At 40.5% G+C, this 20,669-nt stretch overlaps 1 protein-coding gene across 3 annotated transcripts in view; it reads right to left on the bottom strand.

Annotated features, from left to right (window-relative positions):
- Nucleotides 1–20,669, bottom strand: part of SLC38A6 (solute carrier family 38 member 6) — a 46,108-nt gene that overhangs the window by 8,697 nt on the left and 16,742 nt on the right. For all 3 annotated transcript variants that reach the window (XM_075426807.1, XM_075426809.1, XM_075426808.1), the window contains exons 6-12: nucleotides 17,064–17,142; nucleotides 12,559–12,641; nucleotides 12,030–12,088; nucleotides 7,167–7,232; nucleotides 6,921–6,974; nucleotides 5,289–5,368; nucleotides 4,507–4,607 (exon numbers count right to left, since the gene is read on the bottom strand). In XM_075426807.1, the coding sequence (XP_075282922.1) occupies nucleotides 4,507–4,607; nucleotides 5,289–5,368; nucleotides 6,921–6,974; nucleotides 7,167–7,232; nucleotides 12,030–12,088; nucleotides 12,559–12,641; nucleotides 17,064–17,142 (522 nt within the window). The remainder of the gene's footprint in view (nucleotides 1–4,506; nucleotides 4,608–5,288; nucleotides 5,369–6,920; nucleotides 6,975–7,166; nucleotides 7,233–12,029; nucleotides 12,089–12,558; nucleotides 12,642–17,063; nucleotides 17,143–20,669) is intronic.

The raw sequence follows: 20,669 nt of genomic DNA, 5'->3' as shown, positions 1-20,669 counted from the left end.
GATAGGATTAAAAGAAAGATGACCTGACATGAAGCCAAGCATACAGTACTGTAAAACTTGTTCTATGTGTCTGAAACAGGCAACACCAGATTCTTTTGGTTCAAGTAGAAACTAGAAACAAATTAATTTTGCTAAATTGACTGAACGGAATTTCCTTTTTTTTTTTTCCCCAAAAACATTAAGTGATATGCAAGGTAAAATTCCATCATTTGAAAGAAAAACTGCAATTCTAATTTAAAGGAAGAAAGAAATGTTCAGAACCATGCCAGCATGTGTGCTTTTACTGACTGTAGTTAGCAGTATATTGCTGGATGACATGGAGAAGGATAACAGCACCAGCTAACCTCCTAAAACATATTTTGAAAAAAACCAAAACCAAATCCGAAACTATGGACAGCTGAGGCTGGGTTTTCCCCTATGCCAAATGAGCAGCCAAGCGCAGCACAAGGACACCTGAAGGCTGTCAGTCCGGGTTCTTACAGCACCCGGGGAGTGACAGAGGACTGCACCCAAGGCAGCTCTCCAGGCCACACGCTTCCAGATGACGGCTCTGTTTGCTCCAGCGGGAAGAATCTGGCGCGCTCCCCACCACACGCATCCTCGGCTTCGCAAAACCGGCTCTGCTGGGGAATCACTATCGGACCGGACACCACGGATACACCGTCATAACTGTTACTTTTGTACTATTCGAGGCAGAAGTGGGGCACACAATGACAAATCAGCGATGAATCCTTCACCTTTGCCTTTTTAAGGTGAACATTTTCACTACATTAACAGCAGAAGCCAGAGCCCTGAAAGCCGTCTGCTACCCTGACGTGGTTTTTTTTAGCATACCTTGACTCTGTGCTTTTTTTGGACGTCAGAATGGACCAAAATTTCTACCAAAGTCCAGTCGCCGTATGAAGTTTCAAATTCACAGAAAACAGAATAAACCATCTGAACCACAGAAGACGAAGCATGTCTCATTTCAAAGAGGGAACTCTTGTTTTCAATTTAAAAGAAAACATTTTACATTTTCTGGGATGGGTGTTTAATGAACAGGGAACAGATTCTCTCTGTTTAAAGAAAGAAGTTAATGAAACAAGACAATCAAAAAGTGAAAAAATGAGGAAAAGTTTGGCGGGTGGGGGTGGGTGCGTGGGGAATCTCTTACAGACATCCACTATTGGTTCCAGTGTTTTAGGCTCTTGAGTCTAAGAGTTACTAAAAGAAATCAGACTTGCAGAAAAACAGCAATGTTCCCAGTGAAACAGCCTAAAAGATTCTGGTCTTGTCCCAAAGGAATCATGACAGTAACATGGCCTATAACTAGTGGTGTCCCCCAGGGGTCAGTACTTGGCCCAGTCTTCTTCAACTTACTCATCAATGACGTGGATGAAGAGTTAGAATGCACCCTCAGCAAGTTTGCTGATGACATCAAACTGGGAGGAGTGGCTGATACACCGGCAGGCTGTGCTGCCATTCAGCGTGACCTGGACAGGCTGGACAGTTGGGCAGAGAGGAACCTGATGAGGTTCAACAAGGGCAAGTGCAGGGTCCTGCACCTGGGGAGGAACAACCTCATGCACCAGTACAGGCTCGGAGCAGACCTGCTGGAGTGCAGCTCTGTGGAGAGGGACTTGGGAGTGCTGAGGGATGACAAGTTGACCATGAGCCAGCAGTGTGCCCTGGCTGCCAAGAAGGCCAATGGCATCCTGGGGTGCATTAAGAAGAATGCGGCCAGGAGGACGAGGGAGGTTCTCCTTCCCCTCTACTCTGCCCTAGTGAGGCCCCATCTGGAGTACTCTGTCCAGTTCTGGGCTCCCCACTTCAAGAAAGATGAGGAGCTACTGGAGAGAGTCCAGTGGAGGGCTACAAGGATGATGAGGGGACTGGAACATCTCCCCTACGAGGAGAGGCTGAGGGAGGCGGGCTTGTTCAGCCTGAAGAAGAGAAGGCTGAGAGGTGACCTTATGAACGCCTACAAACATCTGCAGGGTGGGTGTCAGGAGGATGGGGCCAGACTCTTCTCAGCGGTGCCCAGCGACAGGACAAGGGGCAACGGGCACAAACTGAAGCTGAGGAAGTTCCAGCTGAACATGAGGAAGAACTTCTTCCCTCTGAGGGTGATGGAGCACTGGAACAGGCTGCCCAGAAGGATTATGGATCCTCCTTCTCTGGAGATATTCAAAACCTGCCTGGACAAGGTCCTCTGCAGCCTGCTGTAGGTGACCCTGCTTTGGCAGGGGGTTTGCACTAGATGACCCACAGAGGGCCCTTCCAAGCCCGAACATTCTGTGATTCTGTGACAGAGAAGGTAACAGGAACTGGGATGGTTTCTAGGTCTAATGCCATTTTACTTTTTTTCCTTTTTTTTTTTCACTTCTTGTTGAGATCTGACCCGGAGACACTCGGTTATCCCGCACTGCCTTGCTGAATCTCTCAGACTCTCAGGTTGGCACTCAAAATTACATTTTCCTACAAACCACACAGCGACAGTCAGGAAACAGTAATAGTGACTTATACTCTATCAGAAGTTTCAAGACTCCTCACACAATTTTTCAAAGGATTGTGAGTGTCAAGGGAACATTTGCAGACAGTGATGGTCAGACACGCATTTACACTTAGGGAAAAAAAGGTGCAAAATTCCCTAGAAATCTGGAATTATTAGCTGCTGAAAGTCAATATTCTTGGTGCTTTGTCAGACACTGTCTCAAACCCATGATCAAAAAAGATAAAACACTCTGAAAGGAGAGGAAATCCTAATCAGAACACTTTTGTCTTACTGCCTTACTGTCCCTTGTAAGAATTATTATTCATTGCAACCAACACAGGTTAGCATGCGAGCATCTCACAAGCTGGGTGAGTCTTCAGAAGACATTAGAAGAATCCTCACAGATGACTGTGATGCGTTTACGCGATGGCATTTGTATGAAACTCCTAGGGAAGACAGATCACCAAGTAGTGATGATTTCAATTCGACAATGCGTGCTACGTGAGCAAAACACACCACAACATCAATTTACAGCAGGATACACAGAGCCAAATGACATTTATTACAAAAGGCTATGACATTATATGACAGGATGCTAAAATTGCTGTATGAAACAGACACCTACTTCTGCCAAGGTTATGACGGACCTTTAACAAAAGGCCACTGTATAGATCAGGGTTCCAAAATCTTTCTATGTACTCGGGAAATGCAAGAATACCAGACAGATGAAGTCATCTGTGTTTAAACTCAAATAAAAAACTGTACCCAGAAGTACTGAAAAGTCCAAATGCAGAGTTATTCAGTGGTACTGAATCACATTGCCACATAAACTCTACAGCAAATTAAAATTAAAGATGTCTGTAGAATTTGGTATGGCAAGAATCACACCCCACCCACTTTTCTGTTTGGTAAATAAAAAGGTATATGTACTTCATCAAGCATTATGTCGACAACACCTCTAAGAAATCTGCATTTCTTGTTTCAGTTCACGCATCGAAAAGATACCATCTCTGGCTCAGGAACTGCACGCAACACAAACTACTGCACATGCTTCTGGGAAGCCCAACTCAAAGCTCATCCTTTTAAACTTCTAAACTTTTAAATCCCTCCCTAGTCTTTTGTCACTGCCCTCCAATGAAGTCAAGACACAAAACTACATGGGTGCTTTCTCCGATTCAGATTTTCTAATTTTCTTATGTTCCTTGATAACATTTTCCGGAGTCCTCTAGTTTGCCTTTACATTATACATAAAAAAAGCTATCATGAGGAAGTTGCTTTGTGCCATCTTTTAAAATAAAGCTCTCCTAAATTGGATGATTCATGGGAAATTCTTTTTCCACTTCCAGCAGATTTCTAGTGAAATGGCTAGTGTTAGTTCCAATTAATTTTTAAAATTACAAAAACAAAACACAGAAGTCACACATGCTTTGTAGCCAAGCTGTATTGGACAGGGAAACCATGCTGCAAACCTTCACGCCTCCCTAACGTCAGGGCAAGCTTGCAGTGGGTGAGTTTCCCCTCACAACAGGCAACAGCCTCAGCCCTACTCAGAGACTACAGATGTGCTGGGGTATCACAGGGTTAGTAAGGGATAAATGTTGCTAGAAGATATAGCCTTAGAACAGACCTTTTGAACTCGCTGGACAAGCAGACTATTATCAGATCTCAAAATCTCTCACAGACCATGATAAACTCATTCCCAGCTTCTTAGTGAAAATATTATACAGTCCAACATATAGTGGCAATCAGTAGTCTAATTACATAGCATTTACGTACAGTTTAGAGACCAGTATCTTGTCCATAGAGCATTACAGGGTATAAACCCTGCAACGTTTAGCTACATTACATGCTGAGAAGTCAAAGAGACTGTAATACTTTGCAGTGTTAGGCATAGTCTTAAGACTTCGCAGGAACAGGCTTTCTGAGGATTCAAGTGTATCGATGCACAAACAAGCCTGAAGTACTCCAGACAGAAAGCATTTATAATTTATCACCAGCCTTCATTCTACAGAATACTTGAAGAATACACTTACCATAAAATGTCAGGTAACCAAACAGAGCAGACACAAAGTAAATCAGGAAACTCAGACCAATTCCTGTGACAGTTATGTTCTGCATTCTACTTTTGGATGGACTAAAACACAAAAAAACCCAGAAAATTAGTGTTACTTAACCTGTACGGTGGACTATTAAACGTAATGCAACCTACATTAAAAAACAGCAGCTTGCCTTTCATAGGAAAGCATCCTCTTAATTTATGGCCACAGAGTGTTTGCTGAGGTCTGTGCTGTCATTTACATTTAGAGTTTTTAAAAATATTTTTAATCTGGTAATCAAAGGGCACTTCTCCTGCAGACAACTAACATTGTCCCCATCTTGTAGGGAATTTGGACATACCAGAGTATTTTTTAACTCAAAATTCTGATTTACACAAAATTATATATATTCAGAGCCAGGAACCGAATTTGGGTCAAAAAACCACTGAATCAGACATGGCCAAATGCAGATTCAGTTACGGCAATAAAAATTAACTAGTAAGAACCTTAGCAAATGACCTTTTTTCTCCAGATTGTCCAGGCCAGGACAATGTACTGGCACTGATGATGGAACCATATTTGCTACTTTCCTGTCCTGTAAGAGAGGAAAAGCCACTACAGACTAAAACTGCACATTTCCCAAAAACATGAAAGCTACTTAGTTTGCATTGTGTGATGGCACTGACTTGAAAATTAGAATTATTCAAGATTAATTTAGGGAAAATATTTCAAAAATACCATCATTGTATTTTAATATTGCATGTGTTTCCACACGTTACCTTTGGAGCTCGCAATAGATGGGTAAGACTGAGGTATGGCAGAGAAAAGAGAAGGCCATAGTTGGTATTGCATAAGCACTCTAGAATAGAAGAAAAACATCTTGTAGTTGTTTCTTATTACAGATGGTTGGAAAAAAATCTGGATGAATTCAGTTCAAGTGTTGGAAGTTAGTGGAAATCTTTCCACATCAATGCTTTGAGATAAATCTCCACAACACAGAGTGGTGTCTCTGAATCATTCCACAAAAAAATGGACCTCTCCAACGAGAGTCTCTTCAAGTGGTGGTCACAGCTCACTGTTCCATAATCAGGAGAGGTCATGGTGGCTGTAAGCCAACAACCGAGAGATTCTTTTTTAGCTCTACTGAGGCCAAGCACTTATATAAAAAAAGTAGGATTGGCCCCAGCCAGCATATCATTCATGAAATTCGCCAAGAAGTTTTCTACATTCTAATATCCATTGCTACCTGTCAAACTACTGATTCCTTCCTCCTGACTTCACCATTGTCTTATTACTTCTTCACAAGAATCTGGAAACAACATCCAGAAAATGTACCATGCTTTGGCATCTGAAGCTTTAAGATAGTTATATAATTAAAGTTGCAGCCACACAATTAGTGGTATATTATTCCAAAAACTTGTAATAGAAGAGATGAATCACCTCGTATAGCTTACTTGAATTGCCAAGTCAAATAAGCTGAACTATAACAAACACTTTCATGCTGACATAGCCAGGTCCATCCTGGTAAAAATATGCCACTTTCTATTGATAAAATTAAAATGAAAAACGAAGTAGAGATGAGTCCCAAGATTCTTCAAAGCACAAAAGGCCAGACAAAAGGCCCAGAATCTCACAGTAGATGTTTCTGGTCAAAGCAAAATTTCTTCTTTGATCTACAGATAACATTTGTCTCCTGTCTGCATTGCCCAAACTTCTTTCCCCTCCCCCACCGCCTTTCTCTTTTTCTTGGGAAGGTGGGGGTGAATTTTGTTTTTTCAGACAAATGCAACCAACTGTGTCCCTCTCAAATTCCACTGCACTACAGGCCTATCCCAGATCTATTCTTCCCTTTTTCCCTTCCTCTTCAGCCCACAGAGAATTCTACACGATACTTCCTCTCCTGCAAGCCTTGATGGGTGGTGACATGATTTAAATGCCACATTAATTAACAAATACCCGAGCTGGCACCCAATGAAATGCACAAGATTGCATTAGGCCTGAAAAATTAGCTTCAGGTAAGGAAAAACTAAGGTTAGGTCCAGGCAGTTTCAGTTCTGCCTCACAAGGAACTAAACGTGTGCACACAGTCAAGTAGCACTGGCTCCCACCTGAGGGCATATTTAGCTGGCTTGATTCAACAGCATCATGAGGCTGACAACCGCTGCATCTGTTCTACTTTACACTTTGGTCATATATGCAAAATGTTTTCATAAATGTGAACTTGGACAGCCAGCCTTCATATAAAACAGAAAGAGTGAGACTGGGTAACACTTGGCAGCAGGTATAGGAAATATTTCAGCAGCCTGTAACCAGTTTTACAGAAGAATAGCTTGCCCTGGATAGAGTTTAAGCCCCAACTCTTTAAAAACCACCATCCCCCTTTAAGTTTGCATACTGTTAATAGAGATTACCTCTTTTGAAAGATGAAAGAGCTTTGCTTTACAATCCCCAGTAGAATTTGAAATCTGTAAGACATACAAGCAAAAAAATGGCATAATGAAAGAATAAGCCCAAACCACAGACATGAAACTTTCTAGCTTCTGTGATGATTAAGAAAAGAAGGAATTTAAATTACAAGTAATTCTGAAAGTGTTAATGTAAAAAAAAGCATTACAGTTACTAATAAAATTAGAAGTTCAAAACAGCATGCACTTTACCTGTAAAGTCTCTATGGCAGCATTTATAGGTAGAGGACAAGGGATCGACCATTTTTTTATCACAATCTGCAAAGACAGCATATTTAATGTATGAATGATACCCTAAAAATCAGTTTAAATTTATATATATGTAGCTAAAACATCAGACTGTTGGTGTACAAAGCAGGGAGCTACGCCCGTAGTAAAATAACAGGCTTGACTGGTAGGTAGTGAGGCCACAAGAAGGAGACTTGACAGAAAAACTTGTCAGTGCCATTCCGTCCAGTCGCTCACGACGCACAGCTGGCAGCCGTATGGTGTGCCTGTCTGGAGGTGGTGGACTGCAATGAGCTCTAACATTAACTGAAATACAACCAGCACTCCGCATCCACTCCCTCCGTGCTCCACACTAACTGCCTCCCGTACAGAATAGCTGCTGTGTTAGCTATCCCAGGCTCTTTCCCTAAGCAGACAAGCGCTTAACAGAGATAGAGCAGGGCCTAGGGCTAATCTTAAAAGGCAGAAACATATGGTTTGGACTAGAAAGCAAAGGAAAAACAATAAATGCAATTATTGTCCCAGAATGTCATTGGGGCTTTAGCTACACCCTGCTGGTTTAGGGACTGCCAAGTAACAGGGCTGAAAATCAAAGGGAAATTAAAGTAAGAAACGCTACCTCCTTTTTCAGGAGCCTAGTTTAACATGATAGTTGCATTGCTTTCCTCACCCTAATTAATTTCCTATTGTAGTTGCCTGGCTTTAGAGGTTATAATTCTTTTGAAGCCTAGAGCAAATAATTAAAAACTTCAATTAAAGACTCAGATTCACGAGAAGAATAACATGGAAGAGCACACTTCTGGCTCAGAGAATTACTTTTTGCTTGCAGCCAAGTGGTGTTTCCCAGAGGGTAAGGATTAGATGCTCCCTCTTGTCACCAGCGCCAGGAGAAGCAGAGAAATGCTACCTCCGGACAAAACGCGGGGAAAGGAACTGCGGGTACATGGCATGCTGAGTCCAGTGTGGCAATGACACTCGCCTTCAGCTGCATGACTAAGAACAACCAACTCACAGCAACTCAAGGTATGGAACTAGGTGGTAGCTTGCTCAACGGCAGTCTGCAAACTTTGTGAAAAAGGATTATGAAAGGAAACCCTTCAGCCATGTTTCTAACACTGAACTGGCCCTGCTTCGTACCAGGAGATCTGTTCCCACCTGCTTATCGACCAGCTGAACTGCCTCCCTCTGCGTGATGTGACCGCGGCCGCACCTGAGGAAAGGTGCCAGAAGGGACAAGAACATGCTGGTAGCACATCTGGAAGTTCAACAGAGGAACGAGCAAGGGAGAAGGAGGAAAGGACCAAACACTAAAATGTAACTTGGGGCTGTATCGTACACGTGCGTGACTCTGTCACACGGGTCACCCCTGCCTCACCTCCTCCTTGCGCACCCAGCAGAAGCTGCGAGCCAAGCCCCAGACGCAGATTGGTGCTGCTGCTGCAGTGCCACCACGACCATGGATGCATGGTTTTGCTATCTCCCCAGGAAGCCCAAGCTGCTCGGCGACCTGAAGACATTGCTGAGGCTGAGCGAGAAGGCAAATACTCTTTTCAAGGAGATTTTTGTGTATTTAAAATCACCCAGATAGGGGAGATAAAGGAGAGGCTTTGACAGCGCCAGAGTAGAAGGCTATGTGGGAGCTCTGGCTAAGGCTGGCACAGGCTTCCTGAGCAATGAGGAGGGGCACGGAGCTGAAGGGCAAGCTTTGGGGAAAGTGAAGTCTGCCTGGCAGCGGTGAGGGCAAGGCTTCCTGCAAGCTAAAGAGCAAAGATATATATATAAACGTTGCGGAGGGAGGGCAAGGCAAGCCAAACCTAAAAAGCTGAAGAATGTTTTTCTAAAATGAAATTAATACAGATTAAGAACTGAACGAAATGGAAATAAAATGAGACAAAATAAAATGCACTAGGTGCAGTTAAAACCAGTAATTATATTTGCCCACCTGCTTAATTACTCAAATCTGTTTGGGTTTCCAGTTGTAGCCTACTCCACATTTCTAATGAGGTCCCCTCCAACAGGAAGAGATTTTTAAATTGGCAGCACAGCCGTGTTAGCTGAGCAGTCATGCTGGCAGCACAATCTTCCTCTGGAACTTTAAGCCTATTTCATATAAACATCGTCTTCTGAGTGTAACAAACATTTGGGTTTAAGTCAAAAAAACCCTAAAACCTAAAGAGAGGTTCTAGTGGAAATAGGGTATTCTAAACCCACACCAAAAACACTGCTAAACAATGAAGTTAGAGGCTCAAAATGTTCTAATATTCTCAGCGAGGTTGCTTTTTCGTATCCTGTGGAGGGAAAACAGGCATCACTTTACTCCAGCAGTACTGACAACACTCAGCAAAGAGGGGCTCTCTGCGCATAACATCATTCGTTACACATGGCAGGTTCCCAATCCGCATCACATTTTGTTCTGGGAACACAAACAAGAAATTTGGAAAAATACCATCAGGAATCATTAACACCTTTGCTGAACAAGCCACCAATAGGGCTGTCTCCACAAAAAAAGAAAAAAAATCTGTCTTTACTCTTCACCCGTATTCAATATAGCAAGAGGGGAGGCAATAAAAAAAAAAAAAAAAATCAACGATCACATTTAATTTCTTTTCACTCAGGATTCAAGTCAGGAAAGTATTCAACAATCAGAAACAGAAGTGCTCAGGACCTCACAGAATCTGGCTTCGAATTAATAGTTACATACATTTGTTCTTCTCCCACATCAGCTCATCTTAGTGTTTTCACTGTTTGCCAAGTGAAGACTATAACCAATATCTTAACTTTAAAGGAAATGACACCGAAGCGCCGAGAGGAGATAAGAGACCTGCCGAAGGCCCACAGCAGAGCACCGAGAACGAAGCGCAGCCTCCAGACCTTCTGCCCAGCACACTCACTCGGTCACGAGGAACAAGACATATGCTGCCTATTGTACCCATCTTTTCTGCAGGCTGGATTAAAACTGCGGCTTGCTGGTAAAAAGCTGAACAGATGGTATGCACTTGAAAATGCACAGAATTATCGTATATGCAAAATATAATTGTATTGCTTCCATATGACTAACACAGTTTTCTTCTGGAACAAATTAAAACATATCTGCCATACAGAAATTAACATTGTGCAAACTAAAACACCATTTCAACAGCACATATCATCCACTTCAAAGCAATTAGATATGAAAACTAAACCCCAGTTATTGCCTTTGCATTTCAGCGCCTAAAGAAGTCAGAGAAAATATCCTGTGAAGAGTATTAGTTTTCTCTAAATATCCGTAACGGCTTTTAAAAATTTGGAACTCAATTAGATTTACTGTGGCTGCTTCTTTGTCACTTAACAACGAGAAGTAAGCATGCAAATTTAACCATTTCATAAGAAATCCAATAGCCTGTGTACTCCTCCATTAGTACTTTCTACCTCCATTTTTTGACAGAGAACCAAAACTAAACCCTAGCTTAACTCATCTCACTTGACCTGTGTGCATGTAAGTCTTGCTTACACACTTGCCTTTTCTAAGCCCAAAATCGTTTTCAAATGCATCCACCCATTACAACAGCTTTCCTCACAGATGCATACACATTCCCACTGAAATCCAGGAGCTGAACTTGTTTTAAAACTCTTGCAACTAGCTTCAGCCAAAGACCTATTTCAGCATTATAGTTCTCGCTTTTTCCTCCCCCCCCCCCCCTTTTTTTTCAGATAAATTTTAGGAGAGAGGTCAAAAGTTAAGGTAATTTATAAATACTACACATGAATTTCCATTAGCTCTGGAGAGGCTGTAACTGCTCCTCGATGCTCAGCGTAGGAAGAATACTTCCCAAGGTCCTACAAACACTGCAATTCTCCAGGGATACCCTAGGGAGATGTTTTGACAGCTTTGAAGTTTGGTTTTATCACATGGTTTAGTTCCTAATGGATTGCCTTGGTCTCCTGGATGGCATGTTTGTTCAACTTGCCTTCAACTCTGTTTATCCCTTTGTAAAACAGGTATTAAATGCAAGTCAATGCAAGCCAGAATGACAGGGGAGAGGGGGAACGTCCTTCCAGGCTCCCAAATAAGATTCTTGTTTCCATACCTAGATGACAGAGTGCGAGTTGCTTCCTTGTACTACTTACTACACATGTGCATTAACATACTTTTTCCCTGTAAAAAGAAAAATAGTGTAACTTAAAGGCACATTTTCCCTCTTAGATCTGCCTAGCAGGTCTCACTTTTGATATTTGGAAACATGTACCTCACAGGGGCCTTGAGAGGGTGAATATCAGGGTCAAAAACCCCCAGATGGCTCAGAGAAAAGAACTTTTCCTTTCAGCGGGAAAGAAGAATAAGGTCATTGACGTATTAATGAATCTTGTAAACTGCCTTAATGAAGTTCTAGTTTTCTTTGCCTTTTTTTGAACTCTGTCACTCTATTATACATGTAAATTGAATTTATTTGGAGTATATTAAATTTTCTTTTGCACCAGTTGCAGAAAGTAATAGTTAGAAGCTAAGAAAACAGAATTCCATTCCGTTACTAGTAGGGAAACCAAAGTATACATGCCAGCTGCCTTCACTGCAAGGTCAGCAAAACAAAAATATTGTCACATTTACCAGTCCAAAATATAATTATTTGAAATCTCTTCCCATGCTTGAAAGTTCATATACATTTCCAAGCCTCAGCAAAGCACATCTAATCCGTCCAAGCAAGCACATACTGAATTTAAGGAAAACTCTACATTTCACACAAAACTTTAGGGGGGGAGGGGAAGACAATTAATTTCAAAATAGGCTTATGAAAACATTCAAGCAACAAGAAAAAAAATAGATAAGCTGCGCAGAGATTTTTAACTTACCACAAGAGCAAAGTACACCATAAAGAAAAATGATAAACTACTTGTGTAGCCAAGAAAGCCTGTAAAATAACAGTAAAAATAAAAGGGAATTTATAAGGAAAGTGATCCTAATGTACAGCTAAAGCTTTACATTTTAGGCATGTTTTCTATTACAGCGCTTGGTATCTGGGGCTTAGGACTTCGAATAACAACATTCCAACTGCCTGTCACAGATCATTTATGTAGTTTTGTAGGGCAGAATTAGAACTGGCTTACCACTAATGGCATGCTGTAAGTAAATGCAGCTCTTTAATGTTCTGCTGTAAAGATTTTATTTTAGTATTGCAGACAAAATACTACTGCAACCCAAGTAATAGGTTAACTAGGCAGGGCTGGAAGGCAGAACACACTACAACCACCTAAGTAATCCTCACCATCACCAGTCCCCTGCCAGCTAAAATAAATAAATAACCCATTAAGGTTTTAAAGTCTTCAACTGTAATTGCTACTAAAGTAGAATAATATTCGCTTCTCTCCTTTAATTACTCACCAATTTTAGGAAGAAGCGCAAGGGGAAAAACAATGCAGACTGAAGTAATCAGTAGCAGCAGTCTCCCATCGAGGTACCAAGACCTGTTGGAAAACGTATTTATGACCAACACAAAGCTCAAGATTCCTAAAAATTATGTTCTACTTTAAAACTGCGATCTTAGACATAATAACCACGAGGACAAGAAAAATAAATGATCTCCAGTCTCACGTGCTATTTACATGAATTTGTATTCCTAGTTTCTATACTGTGACGCAAAATAGTTCCCAGCTAGCGAGGCAGCAGAGCACCATCCCATAATGAACCAGCATCGCAGGCAACATTCCCCAGGCAAGTGTCTGCATGGATCAAGGGTCCGATGCGTGTAAAGTTACTTCTCAGCAGCACAATATGCAAATCACTGCTTTTATTCAAAGCAATGACCAGAGGACAAGGGTATTTCATACTCTACAGTAGATTTCCAATAGAAGCACTTACGTAGCATTCTACACATATCTTGAACTGGATTACACTGAGTTGCATATTTACGTAACTGGAAGAAACAGCAACATTAACTCCCACTTATTGCTGAATCTCCCTGCCAATTTATTACTCCTACACGACCTCCGTCCCTCACCGTTTCCAAGGGATGTGAAACAGAAAGCTAAGCCACCCAACCTACTCGATTGGAAATTCAGTGAGGTTTTCTAAAGACAACAACTCTCTCTTCTGCCCACGTTTCATTACACCTATCATCACAGGGTTCAAATAATAAAAGAAAACAACAAGTAAATCAAGGTTCAGTTAATTTGAAATTCTGTTTGCTGTCCAGAGGTGATGTAAGAAAGAAGAGGACTTTCTTATCTTTAACTTTGCACAAAGTGACCACCCATTCTTTGCACACATTCACACGAAAATTAACAGACAAAAGGGATGGAAATTGTGGTAATGAAATCTGCTACAATTGTTTATACATAAAACTATACATATTAAAAAAAGCCATTGTAGAGGCATACGAAGTCTTCATGCCTTTAAAGATCTATTCAAAGCATCAAAATCTCATCTCCAAACTAAGGAAAGCACAGATGTAGAAGTTGTTAGGAAACAGAAACATCTTGAGGGTGGCTCCCCATAACTTGCTAATAACCGTATCCTGTACTGATAAACATCTTGCACATCAGCCTCTGACTTTACTACCTATAAACACCCTGGCCTTTGACCTTCCAGTTTATTTAGTCCAGGATACGGTTAGCACCTAATAAACAGGCAGCACCTCAAGTTATCATAAGGAAAGCAGCATAACACCTGTGTTAAAAAAAAAGACAATATATTAACTACTGTCATACACTGGGGACAATCACTCCTGTCACTCATTTGAAAAAACACGTAAGGTAAATGAACAGAGAAATTTCAAGGTTAAGGGCATCTTCACCATACCAGAATCAAAGTAACCCTTAAGTAACAATGTCTATTTTAAAAATTACTCAAAATACATCATTCATCAAAACAATGTATTACTAGCCTAGGTCTGCTACTGCTACACTGAAAAAGCAACTTTTCAGTTGCTCAGCTCCCTGCTGTAGTATTCTTGATGTTGTTATCATTTAGCTTTCACTTTTTTTTAAACTTTTGCCGTCTTTCTAGGACAGTGGATGTTCAGATTAGGAGGCACAGTACCATAGCAGCAGGCAAACGTAGAACGAATGCTGCACCATGCATACATGTGGGACCTCTGTTTCAAGCCTCCCGATTCTAAGCTGGCAGCAAATGCAGAGTTGCCATCGTAACTCCCAAGCTCAGCAGGCCAGAGAAAAATTATTTTGGTTACTTTGTGGTAAATGAAAAAACATTTGTGGTGGAGGGGGGAAAAAAAAGAGAGGAAAACTGCAATGAGGTGATAGAAAGGAGAAAAAATAATTTTATAAACTGTTGAATTTTGGAGTACCAATTCTTTTTTTAAAAGTATCTCAACAAACTGAAGAGTGGATCATTTACTGGTTATCAAAAAATGTGTTCATTTTTTCCTCAAAACACTGTTGTAGAAATACACTTATTTTCCAAAGGCAGAATAAGTGTTTTGATATTGCCTTTAAAATCAGTTTGATCTGCAAATTTAATCCTATATGATAAATGCGTTCCAAATATGAAATATGGAATATAAATCCTTGACTCTACTGAAAATGCTTTGGCATGCAGATGTTCCTCCTCCCTCCCCCGTATTTTAACCAAAAGCAGACATTTATAAATCGCTCCAATTTCATTCCTGAATGCAACAGGACAAGAGATTCAGATGTTCTAAATTAGGATCTTACTCTCAGTCCATATCAATTATATAACACACAAGCAAGACAACTTAATTGCATCAATCATATCCTCCTGACAGGGTCATTAAATGTTAACAGAGGGCTCACAAATTACAACTTTTTAACACAACCCGCATTTGAAACTCTGCTCGTGTCATCAAAACTATGCAGAATTCTTGTTGTGCAGACAGACTAAAACATCTCAACTCGCAATTAACAACTGTTTATATTGTATGTTTTTGGTTTTTAATAAAGACACAAAGATGTATTACACACTGGCTCCGAGACTTTCAAACGCAGGCAGACCTCCTAACCTTTATCTATAAACATAATTCAATGTGCAAAACATTCTTTATATGGCTTTCCCAAATGGATGACTTGGGATGGTTTATGCACATAAAATATTTTCACAGATAGTTTAACTGACATTTTTGATACATTCTAACTACAGTTGAAGATAAATTCTGCACCCAGATGAAAGCCTATCAGGTGCTAAAATGACTTAACAAAAGCAGAAGAGTTGTGTAACCCCATCTGGAAACAAGTGGCCCAGCTAAAGAAGTTTAAACAAACTAGTCAATATTTATACCCTTGCATAAATAAGTTGCTACTTAGACTTGATATTTGATTACCTATTTTTGTTGAACAATTTCCCACAATTTAAAAACTCTGTTAGTAAAAAACTACTCTTAACATCTGTGAGTAAATATACAGAAAGTGAAGATTATGAGCTACCATGGCAATCAATACAGCAAAATACAAGAAATATAGATATGGGCATACAGAGAAGCTGTGCACATGTACCTGGAATACTGCTTGACCACTGCACCTGAAACATTTGCTTGGGCAAAGAACAGAGGAGTCAAACATTTATCAGTGGCAGAGCTCCCAATAACAGAGGCAGAAACAGGATGAGACCCGGGCTGACAATCAGCTTACCACTTCAGCTGTGGTTAGTATTCCTACAGACAATTTCAGCTCTTTCCAAATGCAAAATTGAACTTCATCTCCACCTCGAACTGTAATTTCAGCTAAGGAAGAAGTACGGGTGGTGGCAGTGCTGACAGCGCACCAAGAATTACAACGGCTCAGATGATTTGTAGTAACCAGCTCAACCGCTGTAACCTGTGCGCTCACCAGTGTTTGCATCCAGAAGATCTGCACTTGAAAAACCAGCTAAAGCTGGTGGGAGTGTTATCAAACAGGCAGCTTAATAAATAAGTTGCTTATACTGCCTTTTTTAGACAGAACAATCCTCTGAGCAGTATGCACGCACGCAGGACCTCCAGATTCTACCTATTACGAGTTTTCAGAAGCTGTTTGTTTAAAAGTGTATCTTTGCTGGGAAAAGTTACTTTGCAGAAATAGAGCTCACAAAATTAAAAACAGTAGTAAGCGACATGCTAAATTTGGGGACAGACAGGCTGGAACACACATGCAGCAGATATAGTAGCAGGCTCAACGTCACTGTGTATGAAGAGTGGAGTTAAAAGTACGATCTTGAAAGAGAAGCTGATGACTATCACAGCTGGAAAAGATACATTAGATACAATCTAAGACACACTGTTACGAATGACAGCAGCACTGCAACAACTCGAACCAGGTATTTCAGTGCCGAAGCTGCAATGTTTGTCTTAGCACAGGCAGAGATTTCTCGCAATAGCTCTGCCAGAAATCTGAGGGACTCACTCCTTACACGCAGCTTTACAGCCCAACTGCGAAGGATAATTTCTTTACTGGGAGACAAGTTAAGGAATTATAAACCAAGTCTGGAAACCTGGCATTTTTCCCAAGACAAGCCCAATTACTGGAGCAAGACAACAAAACATTTAAATTTAAATGTCTGCCGGTTTTCGTACTGTGGTTTTGAAATGTGTGAAGCGACAACGTGACAGCAGCTTAAATGCTTCTCTTGCTCTCCCTCCTGTCCCCTCCTGCTTCCCCTTTTAAATTTTTACAGAAGGGGGATTTCTGTAGATGGAGTTTTGCCACTGACTTTAAGGTCGCCTGATGGGAAATTGCTGCGAGGACGGAGTCACGCTCCGCGTGTGTGCGTGCTGCAGAAGGCTTGCACATGCCAAACACATTTCATATTCCAAGAACTCCTGTAAATAACTGATTTTTTTAGCATGAGAGAAGTGTCAGTACCCATCTCCTTCAGCAGCCCTGAGCCACTTTCTTCTTTCAAGACAAATACAGAGCGTATGAAGCCTTTTCCCTTACCCACTCTCGTCTCCACCGAGGAACCCCGCAACAGCACCAGGAAGTTCAGACTTCACAATTAAAAGATAAGATGACATAGCTGCGAACAGAAGCAGAACGGATTTAGCAAAGGAATACCAATACCCCTGGTTGTAACAATTCTCGTGGCTTAATCAGAGCGGTTACGACTGGAGCATCTCAGCTACACATTAGACACCACGGCACCAGAACCAGAATTTATTTTCTCATATACTTCCTTTAAAAACAGCTGCAAATCCCCCAGTATTGTACTGATGTTAGCTAACGCCTCCACAGAGACTGTTATGATGTGAGTCTCGAAACAAGCAAAACGTAATCCAAAGGACTAAAAGGCACAACAATATAAAATTCAGGCCTGCCTTTTGTACCTGGGAATACAGACCTACAGGCCAGAGATGGGCTATAAGGCCGCAGCACTTCTCCTTCCTCTTTACTCTCCGTAAGACATCGTTAATGACTGAAGTAAATAATAAGATTTGTGTCTATCAGTACAAGAGGGTTTTTTAAAGACTCAGTTTTTATTGTTGCTCAGCCGCTGTTGCACTAAATAAATCTACGAGAGAAATAAAACGACAAGAATAGGACAGACGGGGTGGTGGAGCCCTCGGAGCTAAGAGGATGTCCAGTGACAGCTCTCCCCTTCGCATGCTAAACCCACCGCCAACCAGATCCCAGCAACAACAGAAAGTGCAAAACCGTACAGGGACTGCGAATCAGAAGAGAAATTGTTAGCTGCTCTTACAGGAGTGACGACTTGAAATTAAGCGTCTGTATTTCTCTTCAGAAGAAAGCGACGATGCATACACATAAATCCAAAGCTACTTCACTCCATCACTTTTCTCCTTTACTATATAAAATGATGAAAGGCATAACTAAGAGGGGGTTTTAAAATTACAACTTATCTGATACCTTCACATAGTGTTCATGTCACTTCTTGCTTTTAAATAAACAGCAAATATTTATACGAATCAAAAACCAGCACAGAATTACTCAGAAAAATCAAGCTTCAGAAACAGCTTCAACGAATATGAAAGCCTACAAGAAACTAATTTCCATCCTTTGGCAGCAAGTAATTTCAGTAACGTGCTGACAAAAGTTTAGTTACATTTAGAGCTTGAAAAAAATTCATCTGTTGTATTCAAATTTTACTGTTCTGTATTTATTAACTCTTTAGAATTTTACCGTGGCTGTATTTATTAATGCTCTAAAATATAAATGTTAAAAAGGTAAACCAGAAAATTTCCATACGCTGATTTTTGAATAATTTTGTGGGTTTTTTTTATAAAGGAACGTTATGAACCTTAAAAAAATGTGTGGACTCAGACACTGCTGTACTACAGCAGTTAACTGTAAATTTTGAAGAAAGGTAATGTGGTCTCTATAAAGAAAGCAAATTCTATTAATACTAAGTGACATCTACCTACCACAAGGTTAAATTAAAACCATTTGGTAGGTCACTGAATAAGGAAATATTCACTACTTCATCATTAAAAGCTCGTGTTTTTCCAATATTCAACTATATTTCCCTGTTGACATGTAGCTGTTGATTGTATCTGGTGAGGTATTTATCTGCTGTCCTGATTTTACGCTCCTGTTTGCATACAACAGAATGTAGGTTCAACTACAGAGATCCTTACACTACGCATATTTCTAAATCACCAGAATTTGTAAGTAAATTAATACAGTTTCTCATGCTAAGCTACAGGCAGATGCATATTTCAGCCTAAGCAAAGACAGATTTTTTAACGGGGGGGAGGATGAGGGGGAATCCTCTAAATTCTAGTTCAACTTTATTTATCTATTAGCCTTCTTTCTTGTATTATACAATACTTTATACACAAGCAAGTCAGAATTTTCATATATTTATGTCCTTCAGAAAGATTTTAAAATTAGTTCTTCTGCAGCCTCAGCTGCAGAAAGCTTCAAATTAATTTCCAGATCAGATTTCCTCCTAATATGCAATCTGTCACTCTTCCCTTGCATTCCTACTAGCCTCTGGCTAATCATTTGATCACTTATCCTTTGTTGTGTGCTTACTCTTTGTTTTTAAAAGAGGAGTCCTATTTCACTGAATTCCACTCCTAAGCAGGGAACCAATCATGCACCAAGAAACTTGCACATGCTAAACATTTGTATGCATCTTTCTTCCTTTCTCTGGGCATATGAGAAACAATCTCATGTAGCAGGATTCCCCCCCCCCCCCAGTTTATATTTCCTTTTGTTCCAGCAGAGAAAAAATAAATACTAAATAGTTTTATTTATATCCCGATGCTTAGGTAAGACAATGAATCTCGTACATAAACCTGAGCAGGACACCCGTGCTAAACACAGTTTTAAAAGTCAAATCCTGCTTTTTCTTCACTTACAAACGCAGTTGTAACTCTGCTCACAAGCAGCAGCTCCTTGTAGCTTTACTCTGCGCGAAAGAAGTAAGAGACACTAACCACCGTATAACTCTCTGAAACTTACTACAAAGTGAGCAAAGACCATAGTTTGTTTGTTTTTTAAGAACTGAAACCAAAACAGCAAAGCATCTTGAAAAACGGCAAAGCAACTTGAAGAAAGGATCTCAAGTAGGAGTAAAGCAAGTAAAACGCGTAAGGTATGGCCGACCAAAAGTCACGTATTCTTTGATCCAAGTAAGAAATTGTACTTAACTTCCCTGACACCCACCACAACCAGACGCATGTCAAGTTATATTGTAAAAATTAAACATCAGCGATCCTTGGCAGTCTTAACGTATCACGGAAGGCAGAGATTACACAGTCACAAGGCTACACTGTGACACAAGAGAGCTCAGCAAAAAAAATACCTTGTGCTTTGATTTATTCCACTTTGAAATACTTACTTCCTCTGTCATTTTGAAAATAATTTTCATGTTTTAATGGCTAACTGCTAAGGTACCTTTTAACACGTACAAAAATAACAATAAATGTACATACATTTTTAGAAGTCAGGCATTCAAAAAAAATTAGCTAAAGTCAGAAGTAACATCCCCTTCATAGTTCACCCCCCTTGCATGCACGGTGTGAGACAGCAGAACTCACTGCTCTTGCAACCCAGTCTCATCCCCTACATTAAAAAAGAACGTTACGTTTTCCTCATGTCACCTTCTCTTTGCAACGTGGTGTGTCTGCCTTTAGCGCTCAGTGAGACAGGTTTCCGGCAGAACGAGTGGTGTACAGTGATGCAGTTTGAGGCTTTAGCAACACGCAGATGCCACAAGTGCTGACCTACAACTATGTGAGCAACCCCCACATAGTCACTTCCTAATTTTTAGGTCATAAATCTAGATATATTCTGTTATGTTTAAATATTATATTTAAATAATTTTCAGTATTATACATTTGCATATATTATGCTATATACAAATAATCTTCACCATGCACCAAGAGGTACTCAATGGAAAACTAAGCAGGTCCAATCGGCCTTGTCACAGAAATGCCATAAAACAGTATTCGGCAGAAAACAAAATTACATTACTCCTTTATTATTCAGTAGGCCTCCCACTGGGTTGAAAGCAGCAAGAAATTACATTCTTAAAATACATACCACTCTGCCGTGTGCTGAAAACTTGGTATTAGCTCT

This window comes from Opisthocomus hoazin, chromosome 7 (assembly GCF_030867145.1).
Source record: "Opisthocomus hoazin isolate bOpiHoa1 chromosome 7, bOpiHoa1.hap1, whole genome shotgun sequence".
Classification (NCBI taxonomy): domain Eukaryota; kingdom Metazoa; phylum Chordata; class Aves; order Opisthocomiformes; family Opisthocomidae; genus Opisthocomus; species Opisthocomus hoazin.
The sequence above is the reverse complement of the archived record's forward strand: the minus strand, read 5'-3'. Positions and strand labels throughout refer to the sequence as shown.